At 38.4% G+C, this 12651-nt stretch overlaps 1 protein-coding gene across 3 annotated transcripts in view; it reads right to left on the bottom strand.

Moving 5' to 3' along the window:
- Positions 1 to 12651, bottom strand: part of CAMK4 (calcium/calmodulin dependent protein kinase IV) — a 227456-nt gene that overhangs the window by 29577 nt on the left and 185228 nt on the right. For all 3 annotated transcript variants that reach the window (XM_027100159.1, XM_027100154.1, XM_027100161.1), the window contains exons 6-7: positions 8549 to 8639; positions 6454 to 6528 (exon numbers count right to left, since the gene is read on the bottom strand). In XM_027100159.1, coding sequence (XP_026955960.1) covers positions 6454 to 6528; positions 8549 to 8639 — 166 coding nt within the window. The remainder of the gene's footprint in view (positions 1 to 6453; positions 6529 to 8548; positions 8640 to 12651) is intronic.

The raw sequence follows: 12651 nt of genomic DNA on the forward strand, positions 1-12651 counted from the left end.
GCCTATAAATAAATTAGATACTTGGTATTAGACAGAAACATTCTTTTATCTAACAACTTCCACACTGGTTTCTTTTCTACTCTAACAGCTTGTATTTCTTTTCTGTGATGGGCATGGGTAGGTCTGAACACCCACAGAATTCAAGCCTCAAATATCTGAACCAGTTAAGACATTTTGGAAGTAATATTGCATAGTTATATTGTAGCACATTTATCAGGAGCCATGGCCCAATGGATTTTTTTTTCTTGAGACCTGTTTCTTTTCCCAACAACAAGATTTTGAGAACTTCTTCAGTGTTGACCCCCTCATGGACTATGTTAGAGCACTAGTCATTGATTCCATTTATCTGGATCACAAATTTTAGTTTTCTGGCCTGGAGTTTAGTTTTGACTGGGCAGATTTCCCAGGAAATAATGAGTATTTGCTTAAACACACAGCATCTGTGATATTTTTTCTTTTGAGATTCACTTATAGGAGAACTCTCTGTTATTAATAGCCTGGGGCAAAGGTTCTATAAGTGAGACTGATTGGGTAACTTTCCTTTTTTAATTTCCTGACAAATGACAGATGGTATAACATAGATACCCACTCTCTCCAAAGATGTAATTGAAAAAACCCTTCTATTCAAAAAACTAGACGCAGCGTACATAAGGATAATTGACCTAGGATGTAATCGTCCTTACATCAAGCAAGGAAACAAGGTCAGCCTTCCCCTCTCTGTCACTGTTCCAAGTTAAAGGTAAAGTCTCTGTGTAAAGTAATGCTTTCCATAGCACGACAGTGATTCTCGCCAGTTTTGCTCTTGCGTTTAATTTCCAGATCATTCTATAAATGAACAGTTCCTGCCTCACCTAAATATTCTCAGAAGGTTACATGGCAAACTGATGACAGTACTTATATGTGGTGAAGGGAGAAAGGGCTAGAATTGAGGTTGATCCTCAAAGAGGGCTTCAGGCTTGTCTATAAATGGTCTAATTGTTTATAAGACAGATGAATATAAATATTACTATATTACATTAAAAAAAATTCAAAACCCTGCATCTTTCCTCCGCTCTAGGTCACCTATTTCCTGTGCCCTGGTGTTACTGGGACTTCTGTTTTTCCCTAACTCAGCTTTTTCAATGCTTTCAGTGTATCCTTAAAATCCTGCCCCCTCCTTTACTCCCACTTGGAGGTAATATTCTAGTGTATTTCCTGTGGACCAAGAGTATGTATGAATATATGTCTCTTTATATATATTATTATTATTTTTAAAGTTTATTTATTTATTTTTTGGTTGTGCTGGGTCTTCGGTGCTGCGCGCGGGCTTTCTCTAGTTGCATTGTTGCAGTACGTGGGCTTCTCATTGCGGTGGCTTCTCTTGCTTTGGAGCACAGGCTCTAGGTGCACGGGCTTCAGTAGTTGTGGCATGCAGTCTCAGTAGTTGTGGCGCATGGGTTTAGTTGCTCCATGGCACATGGGATCTTCCCGGACCAGGGCTTGAAACTGTGTCCCCTGCACTGGCAGGCAGATTCCTAACCACTGCACCAACAGGGAAGTCCTCCCTCTTTATATATATTATGAACTTTACTTTTTAAATTAAATACATTGAACTTTATTGTTTTTGATTTCTAAGCCTGCCTCAGCCTATATAATAGTAATTCCACACATATGTTTACCACTTTAGAGTCCACAAAGCACTTATATTTTCTCTCTCAATCTCCACCCCTGCCCCAGCTTCCTTGCTGCTTTCTCCTCCTTTCTGTATAATATAGCAAATTACTACTTCCTGATGAGTCTCTACCTATAGCAGAGTGGAAGGATTATCTTGATCTTGTTCACCCACTCAATTCCCTTTTTCCCCATTACACAGCCTCAAGGGTGATATGGATATCTGCAGGGAAAAAAATAGCAAATGGAAAATAAGCCTCCATTATGAGATGGCGTTATCTGTAAGATGGGCCTGTCTTATAAGATGGCAAAGACAAGCATCTGAAATAGTATTTTTACAATAATTTTTTTTTTTTTTTTTTTTGCGGAACGCGGGCCTCTCACTGTTGTGGCCTCTCCCGTTGCAGAGCACAGGCTCCGGACGCACAGACTCAGCAGCCATGGCTCACGGGCCCAGCCACTCCACGTCATGTGTGATCTTCCCAGACCGGGGCACGAACCCGTGTCCCTTGCATCGGCAGGCAGACTCTCAACCACTGTGCCACCAGGGAAGCCCTACAATAACTTTATATTAAAAAAATAAACGATTGGATTTAGGAGTAGATTGAATACATTATTCACTGAGAAGCTGTTTATGGAGTGACAGGAAAGAGCATTTACAATAGCTTTCTAATTTGTCTTCTTTTGATCTCTTTTCTCTCTCAAATCCATCTGTCATAATGTCATTATCAAGGTATTTATAAAATACAGGTTTGATTTAAAAATATAATTGCCCTGATTAAGAACCTTTGCTGGATCACTATTATCTACCAAAGCAAGTCTGAATTCCTTAGCCTAATGTACAGATTCTTTTAACATTTGGTCCATCCTACTTTTCCAAGTCCATCTGTATTCTCTGTACCAAAGACTCTATGTTCCAGTCATGCAAAGTGACAAAGTAACTAACAGTCCCTGAACTTTTCAGATGCTACCACTCCTCTGACTTTTCTCTTCCTGTGCTTGCTGACAAACAATGCCTTGTGGCCACCTCTTCACTTGTTGAACTCCTACTAATCCTTTAGTACCCCTCCTCTGTAAAGGCCCATCTAAGAAGGATTAATTGTTCCCTCCCCTCTAAATGCTTGAGCCTTTGGCTCAGATAAATATATAACTTATTACAACAAATTTTGATTTATGTGTACCGGTCTTTCTTCTTTTATAGCCTATGAAATCCTTAAAGGGCAAGATCATACTGTGTTCACTCTTATAATCTCAGTGACTAACATGGAGTCTATTAGACATTCAATGTTCATTTTATCAGTGGATGAATCAATCATTCATTCATAGAATGGCCATTCTGTACTGCTGCAAGAAAGATTTGCTCTTATCACTATTATTATTATTTATTTATTTATTTATATTTTGGCTGCACGTGGGATCTTCGTTGCGGCATGCGGGCTTCTCTCTAGTTGCGGCGTGCAGGTTTTCTCTTTCTAGTTATGGCGCGTGGGCTCCAGAGCGCATGGGCTCTGTAGTTTGTGGTACGCAGGCTCTCTAATTGAGGTGCATGGGCTCAGTAGTTGTGGCGCGCGGGCTTAGTTGCCCCTCGGCATGTGGGATCTTACTTCCCCAACCAGGGATCGAACCCGCATCCTCTGCATGGGAAGGTGGATTCTTTACCACCGGACCATTGGGGAAGTCCCTCTTATCACTATTATTAAAGCCACTGAAAGGACTGCTATCTCTTAGTCACGGCAGGGACCCTGAGAGATCACTAGGGTAAGTTCTCCCTGATCCTTCAATTTCAGGGCTGCTCAAGTCTCAGAGAATTTCTCCAACCTACCTACCTCCCTGGAATACTTATTGTTCAGTATTAGATAATGATTACTAAATTGTCCACCAGCTTTATTCTTGTGGAAATCCTTAATTTGTTGTCTCATTCTTTTCTCAATCCTCTTTCAATGCTTCTGTCAATTGGTCAGCAATTAGTGGTCACAAACAGGCAACCCCATTTGGCACATAGTACTAAATTCAAGGTTCTTATTTTTCTCCATATTGTTGGCAGGATCTGGAGGCAGGAAAGAAATTCAGGATGAGGACAAATAAGGACATATGAATTAGAGAAAGGAAAAGTTCACACGGCATCATTAGAAGGGAAGGGTGATAGGCTGTCTGCTAACAGTTCTAAGGAAAATGAAAAAGAGCATGCCTATAGGGAACATACTGCAATGGTTTCCACATTAAAAAAATATTTATTTACTTATTAATTTATTTGGCTGCATCAGGTCCTAGTGGCGGCATGCGGGCTTCTTTCTAGTTGTGGCGCGTGGGCTCTAGAGCATGCGGGTTTAGCCGCCCTGCAGCTTGTGGGATCTTAGTTCCCAGCCCAGGGATCGAACGCACGTCCCCTGCATTGGAAGGCGGATTCTCAACCACTGGACTACCAGGGAAGTCCTCACATTTTTTTCTGAGAATGAAAATCTTACTCATAAGCCTGTGGTAGAGATAGTGAGTCGTCTAATGCAATATTCATTCTTTGTAATAGAACCCTGAATTCATTTGGGACAGCAGCACGTGCAGCCAAGGGACATATTGCCAGTTTCCCTGGCAGTGTGGAGGCTATAACTAAGTACTGGCTAATAAGATATAAGTGGAAGTGACATGTGGGGCTTCAGCAAGCCTGTTTAACAGTGAAAATGTGTACTCTTTTTTAGATTTGTTTCCTTCTGGTTGTGTAGAATGCAGATATAATGACTGATTTCAAGCAGCCATTTTGGACTGTGAGGAAACATACTCAGGAATGGGAGAGTAAGACAGGAAAAGTCTGAATCCCTGACACTGAGATCCACCACACCTGCAGAGCCATAGCTGTGGAACCCATCAGGATTGCCTATCTCTAGACCTCTAGCATCAGAGAAATTAACTTCTGTCTTGTTTAAGCCATAGTTATTTTTGGTTTTCTGAATTTACTCCTAATTGATAAATTACTCCTGTCCTCAAGGATCTTAAGATCCAGAAGAAGAATATTTGGCACAATGTAAAGATTTAACAGAAAGATAGGTACACAATTCTGTGCACTTACTGGATTTATGAACAATTCAGCTGCAAGAAAGTAATCTAAAATATTATTTTAGACCAGGGAAACTAGCTAGTTAAAATCAAAATTATAAAATGTTTATGTGAACATGGAAACATGGAGACTGGTGTGGAAGAATGAATGAGGCTGTTAATATTGATTACACATGTTTGGATTTTCACTTCTTACAATGACCAAGTAATACTTTTGAGGCTTCAAAAATTAAAATAGAAAATATTTTAAACTAAAAGCAATAAATGATAAATATTTCTATGAGGGAAAACTATACTGATTTATCTATGTTGCTTTTTTGAATAGGGAATTCTATAAATCTGTTTTCAGGACATTGTATACCAGGATTCTCATCCCTGATCCACTAATAACTAGATGGGGAATCTTGGGGAAGTCATACTCTTTTGACCTTAGTAAAATGAGAATGTTAGTAAATGAATATTAAAGTTTCTTTCAGCACTAAAATTCTGTGAATTTAATCATACATTTGCTTCAGTGACTATCTTACTGCACCTCTCCAGTCTGATTTCTATGAATTCAAAGGTTGTTACAATGAGTTAGTAATGTAGTTCTTATGTGCCTATTTCTGAGGTGGAGTGACTAACAAATATAAATGCCATAGAAGAATAAGACAGATAACTCCAAATACCACCCTTCTCCTGTGTCTCCATAAAGGCCTTTCCATATGCATAACCTGGTATTTCCTAAGATGCGATACTTTTTTGGTTTCATGTCTGTTCCCCTATAGATTGTGAACCCCTGGGGATGGGGGTGGAGGCAAGAAATGCATCTTCCTGGTGCCAAGCACTGGCCTGAAATACAGCAGGTGATTTTGCTGAAGAGATGAGCGAGTGAAGGAAGATTTGTGTAAAAAGACGATGATCCTAAGAGAGAATGATAGCTAATCTTATGACTGGTAACTTGAAGTCTTGTCTCTTTTCTTTGTAATCCAGATTTTAATTAATTTGTGACATATTCATTAGTCAGAAAAACTTTAGAAATTCTTGATAATTTTTGCAAGCTTTATTGGCTTTTAGGTTGTTCCCAGATTAATATAGCTGTCAAGGAAAGAAGGGCGAGCTTCATGCTGGCTTGGATCAAATGCTATTGTTCTGTCTCTGGATTATGAACTGTACTCAGGGTACCTTCAGCCCATTCTGGGAGACTGGGCAAGAGGATGGGAGGACTGTCCCACAGCTCATCTCTGGGGGACTCTGGCGGTGAAACCCCACCTAAAGCCGTTGTCCTAGTGAGGCTAGGCCAGTGCCATCCATGAGAACTATGGGCTACCCCTCTCTCACTGTAGTCTTATACACCATCGGAATTAATGATATATGCTCTCCTCACACACCTTCCTGAGTAAAAGCAAATAAGTAAAGTAACAAAGGGCTCATGGCTTTAATCCCAATCACAGTGCTGTTTCCCTGCCCTTTTCCCCAGTGACTGTCTTTCTATTCCTGAGTGGGTCCAAGAGTAGCTACTACCTAAAAGCAGGTACAGAACACCCAGTCTTCCTTCTGAGGGCCCCTCTCCCCCCTGCTGTCTTAACAGGGGTGCCCTGAAATCAACATCATTGAACCCCTCATGCAGAACAACAGGTGGTCTGAATGTCATTTATATATGCCTTCCTCATGGAGACTTACATCAAATTGTGTTTCAAATAGAGATATTAGGAGTTAAAAAAGATCAGATCATTGAATACAATAAAAGTAAAATATCGGTATTAAAGAACATACCGCAGTACCCTGGGGTTCCGCATACTGTCTTCATGAGCACTTGATGTTCCACGATTTTAGAGAGCCCAAAATCAGCTGAGATAAGAAAAAAATTTAATGAAGTGAGTCATTTCTCAGCTTTTATATGATGACAGATTACTTTTTTGTTATTGAAAGTAAAACTTATTTATTTGTTTGTATTTGACGTTGGGGTGGATATAGATAGGGGCCAGTCACCTGGGACAGTAAACTAAAAAAAACTAAATAATAATTCATGCCTTGCTTTAAATTGGAAAAAAAATACCCCATGACTCCCAAATACATGTTATGCTCTTCTCTATAATTACTAGCTTTCAGTAAATAAGCTATTTCTTCTTGAAATAATAGTTGTGACAGATATATTTTGTCTAATATTAATTCTGAGATTTGAAACTAACTCTAAAGAACAGTATAGAATTATTGATATAATTCAGAACTTTTAATCCACTGGAAGAAATCAAAATAAAAAATTAGACTTTTGTAAATGTCAGTAAAATGAACAGAAATATCAAAGGTTTATTCTGCTTCAAAATAAGTAATTTTGTTCTCTAGTATATTTGACGGATAAGAATTTACTCTTGTATGAGGAACATATAACTTTGTGCAAAAATTCTTATTTATTTCTCAGAATGGTACCTAGATAAAACATTAACAAAAGTTGCTACCATTATGGTCTATTTACTGGGCTACATCCTTCTCACCCAGGAAACATAATGAAACAGTTCAAGGCCATTCTTCAAGAGAGACAGGTACAGAATTGATGCCATTTTAGACTTCAAAGATAAACCCACATTTCCATGGAGGTGCTGCTGATCCTTATCAGAAAAAGCAGCAGGAAGTCCTTCAGAAAGAAAGGCTCTCCTGTCTAAATTAGTATCTATCCATCCATTTAAAGAAATTTCTTGAAGGATAAAATCTTTGAAAGTGATGTTAAAGGAAATGGAAGCCTCCCTGCTGCCCACTGCCTTTCAGGAGTGATTATGAGAACAAGCTGGCTGCCCAGCACGACTTCAGTATTTTTTCTTTAGGTTCTTGCATTCATAAAGCACATTATGTTGTCTGAGCTCTTCCATGATATGTACAACTTAATTTTCAAAAGTGTTAACATTTATAAATGCAGTGAACTCATCAGATCAGCATTATAAAAGCGCCAAAAAAGCAATGCCCTTTAGAGGATTTAGTACAGATTCTACTAAGGAGATTTCACCTAAAATAAATTTTATAATTATTTTTGCAAACAAAGATTTGCTCTGTAAGGGACATGGAAAGTAAAATTTAATACATGTTTTTCTAAAATGATGATTTAATGATCTCTTTGGGTAGATCAGAACTTCCCAAACCATCTTTGTAGTTCTTCAGAGTGCTTACTGGGGGAAAAAAACCAAACCAAGGTTTCCAGAGTCAAATAAGGTTTGGAAAAAGCCTCACAGACACTAATTTAGATGTCACTCTACACATTAGCATTTTTAACTTTCTCAAAAGTCCTGCAGAAATAAAAATCTTGTTTAACTGTAAGTTGGCATTTCTTAACTTACTTGACCAAACTTAGCACCTCCACAAACCATTCCCCCCACCAAAGGGACCACTCAACTGAGGACCAGTGTTCTGTGGAGTGTACTTTGGGAAATACAGATCTCAATTTATCTCTGTTCATATAAACAAATGATTCAGAGCCCAAATTCACTGATATGTACTAAGCATTTTGTGTCAAAGTTCTTCATTACCTAAAATTAAGCTCCAACTAACTTGTGCAATAAGAAGTGTCATGTAATCTGTGATTTTCTACTATATAAACTTATCTACAAAATACAAGGTCACCTCCTGAAATCCCTGTCATTTCCAAGAGCTGTGATTCCTTTGTGTGTCCAGCAATGAAGCACCACCTTCTATGCACTAATTCAGGTAAATATTCCAGGAAAGAGCACAGACTTCCAAAACAATGCATTATTCCTTTACAGACACCAATATTTGAGGAAATTGAATGGAGGCAAAACTGGACAGAGCAATATTTACAAATTCCGTGGAATAAATTTCTTCTGCTTTAGGAAAAGGGATCATAAGACATCAGGAAACATACCAATTTTGAGTGGTGCATCTGGGGCTGGAGTTGCATAGAGAAGGTTCTCTGGTTTGAGATCACGATGGACAATCCCATTTTCATGTAGGTACTAAACAGGGAAAATAATTAAGTAACATTCATATAATTATATTTATGGTTCCAACATTTAATCTTTCCAGAATTATAATAATTTTTTACTAAGTTATGTGATTCAACAACACACATACTATGATTTAAAAATAAACACCATAAGGGAAAATGTGTTTTAAACTATATGTCATTTGAGAATAGCTTATACATATTTTCCTAAAAGTGAAATGCAATTTAAATTGTATAGAACCAACTGCCAGAAATAAAATATTTACTTCTCAGAGAATATTGGTTGCAGTTCTCATATGCATATTACCATATCAGCTCAAATTGGCTAATTATTATTATTATTATTATTTTTTGCGTACATGGGCCTCTCACTGTTGTGGCCTCTCCCATTGTGGAGCACAGGCTCCGGACGCGCAGGCTCAGCGGCCATGGCTCATGGGCCCAGCCGCTCCGCGGCATGTGGGATCTTCCCGGACCGGGGCATGAACCCGTGTCCCCTGCATCGGCAGGCGGACTCTCAACCACTGCGCCACCAGGGAAGCCCTTGGCTAATTATTATTATAATAAAGTCAAGGTGCTCTGTGTTGAATTTGTCTGATTTATTATCTGAAAAGCATAATTGTATGTGTCATCTTAGAAGTTCACAACCATAGCAAAGATTTCTTAATTATCATTTGAACAGACATTTAGATGTGAGTAATTATTATAGAGAACTACTCTTAATATGAAAAATATTGTTTAATGACAATGAATGCTCTCATAGACTCTTCTGAGGATTAGTATATCCAGCTATCAGTACAGAGTATTATACTTGAGATTATCTTAAAAATTACCTCTAACAACTCCATTCATTTTATTACATTTTAAATTATTTTGTAAATCATGTGTAATTAAACATGTAACATACTCTCATTGTGAATGTTAAAAGTTCTACCTGACCCTGCTTCTCTTCCAGGGGAAGCCTCAGGTCCTCTCCAAAAGCAATCATTCATCAGTTTGAAATGGTCTGAACTTTTTTCTATGCATTTACAAATATGAGTATATGTATACAAAGAAATATCCCTGATTTTTCCATTTTCTTACATCAATGTATCATTAATAAAAGTTTTTACACTGATCTTTTTTTCACTTAACATGTCTTTGAAATCTTTCCCACATGTCACCACAGCTTATTTTATTTAATCCTTGCATCCAGTTTTTGTTTGATGTCCATCACTTTTTATTTTGCTATTCCCATTTTGATGGACATTCAAGTTTTTAAAAATTACAAATAATGCATTAATAAACCGTCAGTACTTGGATATTTGAGTATTTTTGCTGGTGTTTCTCTAGGACAGATACCTGGAAGCAGGTCTGGTGGGGTTAAAAGGTATATAGACTTTTAATTTTAATATATACTGCAAAATCACTTTCCTAAAAGACTCCATCAGTATTTACTCACATAAACATTGTAAGTGTATATGTTTTCCTAATATCTTTACAAAGTTTATATTTTTAACTTTTGCTGAGCTGGAGTATAAAAATTATACCTTAAGTTTTGTTTGTCTTTCTCTGTTTACTGGTATAGTCTAGCTTCTTTTCGTACCTTTACTGGTTTTCCTTTTCATAAAATGCCCATTCAAATCCTTTGCCTATCTTTCTGTTGGGTTAAGAGAAAAAGCTGCCAGGGTGCTGTAGTTTTTCTCCTTTCCAATCTCATAGGGGAAGGGAGGAAGTCCTTCTTTCTTTCTACTCAAGCCAAGTAAGAGGGGATAAACAGCTTCAAGGTCACTTGACATGTGTCACTTAGTGATTTGGGGAAATAGGGACTGATACCTGGCTCACTCATGAAAAACTGGAAAATGCTTGGAGCAGGTGATTGAGGAGAGAGGGTCTCAGTGAGATTCAGCTGCCCTCAAATAATAGCTGGACAAAGAAGCACATTTCTCATGGGCCCAGTGTGGACTGTGCAGAAGGGAATCAGACACTAGTCTCCCAGAAGAGGCCCCTTTGCTGGAGTGTTTCCTGCTGGGATGATGCCACCTCATCTCAGCATCACAGCAAGCAGAACATGAGGGAGGTGAGAGTAGGCAGCTGAAGGGCCACTCAGATCACCTGGAGTGAGAGAACTGTCCTGCAATGAGTCTCTGTAGAGCTATCAATGGTGTCTCATAGGGAAAGAACAACAGGCATTTGTAACCTGCCACACCCATAGATCACTGGTGCCAGCCCAGAACTGTGCCCATCTGGTAAGACCAAGTCTTAACCCTCCATCTCCTAACCCACTCACTCTTCATCATCGCCTTCACATCCCAACCCTGGAAGGACCACAATCAGCATCTAGCTTGTTGAAAAAGAGCAAGAAAAAAAGAAGAAACTAACAAGAATTCCTACCCCCTATGTTTATAAATTACAGATCCCAAGGTGGGGAAGGGAAGAAGTTTAAAACTGGATGAGTCTTAAATTTTGGTCTTGTCATGAAAAGATGCTCAACATTGCTAATTATTAGAGAAATGCAAATCAAAACTACCATGAGGTGCCACCTCACACCAGTCAGAATGGCCATCATTAAAAAGTCTACAAATAACAAATGCTGGAGAGAGTGTGGAGAGAAGGGAACCCTCCTACACTGTTGGTGGGAATGTTAAGTTGGTACAGCCTCTATGGAAAACAGTATGAAGGTTCCTCAAAAAACTAAAAATAGAATTACCATATGATCTGCAATCTATTCCTGGGCATATATCTGGACAAAACTATAATTCAAAAAGATACATGTACCCCTACGTTCATAGCAGTACTATTCACAATAGCCAAGGCATGGAGACAGCCTAAAGGTCCATCGACAGAGGAATGGATAAAGAAGATATGGTACATATATACAATGGAATACTACTCAGCCATAAAAAAGAACGGAATAATGCCATTTGCAGCAACATGGATGCTACTAGAGATTATCATACTAAGTGAAGTAATTCAGAAAGAGAAATACAAATACCATATGATATCACTTATATGTAGAATCTAAAATATGACACAAGTGAACTTATCTGTGAAACAGGAACAGACTCACAGACATAGAGAACAGACTTGTAGTTGCCAAGGCAGGGGTTGGGGAGAGATGGACTGGGAATTTGGGCTTAGCAAATGCAAACTATTACATATAGAATGGATAAACAACAAGGTCCTACTGTATAGCACAGGGAACTATATTCAATATCCTGAGATAAACAATAATGGAAAAGAATATAAAAAAGAATGTATATATGTATAACTGAATCACTTTGCTGGACAGCAGAAACACAACATTATAAATCAACTATACTTTAATAAAAAAAGTAAAAAATAAAATTTTGGTCTTTTCCTTACCCAAGAGGGACAAGAAAAACTATGGGCATGGCCTGAAATTTTATTCATTGAGGAGAAGAATGGATTCACAGGGTTAATGTGTCAGGACAACAGTGAGAAAAACATAAAGTTGCTTTTGTTCATGTCTTACCAGGTCTAGCTCCCTCTTTATACTAGATCATTATCAGGTAGATAATAATACCATTCATGTCCTAAGCACTTACTATATTCCAAGCACTATTATAAACACCTTAGATCTCTTAGTTTATTTAATCTTAGCAGCAGCTCTGTGATGTAAATCATATAATTCTTGTTCAAGAAGTGAGAAAATTGAGGCATAGAGAGGCTAAGAGATCTGTACAATGTCACAACTAGAGATTGTGGTGTCAAGATTCAGACCTGGGCATCTGGCAGCAGAGTCCATACCTTTGCCCATGTCATGATTCCCAAGCAGGTGCTCAAGAAATACTTATTTCTTGATTTATAGGGTGGGGATGAGAGGAAAATAAAAATGAAGGAGAAGAGGGGAGAATAATGGAAGAGAGGGAAGGTAATAAGAGAGTGGGAGGAGATACGAGAGAATGACAGAGGACCCCACTCAGCCTCGAATGATACCGTGGAAAAAACCACCATATCCCTAAGGAGGAAGATACTATATCTCGTATATGCAGCGTTTGAAAGGCAGAGATGTGAGTATC

This window comes from Aethalodelphis obliquidens, unplaced genomic scaffold, assembly GCF_003676395.1.
Source record: "Aethalodelphis obliquidens isolate GAN/ISIS:26980383/991018 unplaced genomic scaffold, ASM367639v1 scaffold4, whole genome shotgun sequence".
NCBI classification, from domain to species: domain Eukaryota; kingdom Metazoa; phylum Chordata; class Mammalia; order Artiodactyla; family Delphinidae; genus Aethalodelphis; species Aethalodelphis obliquidens.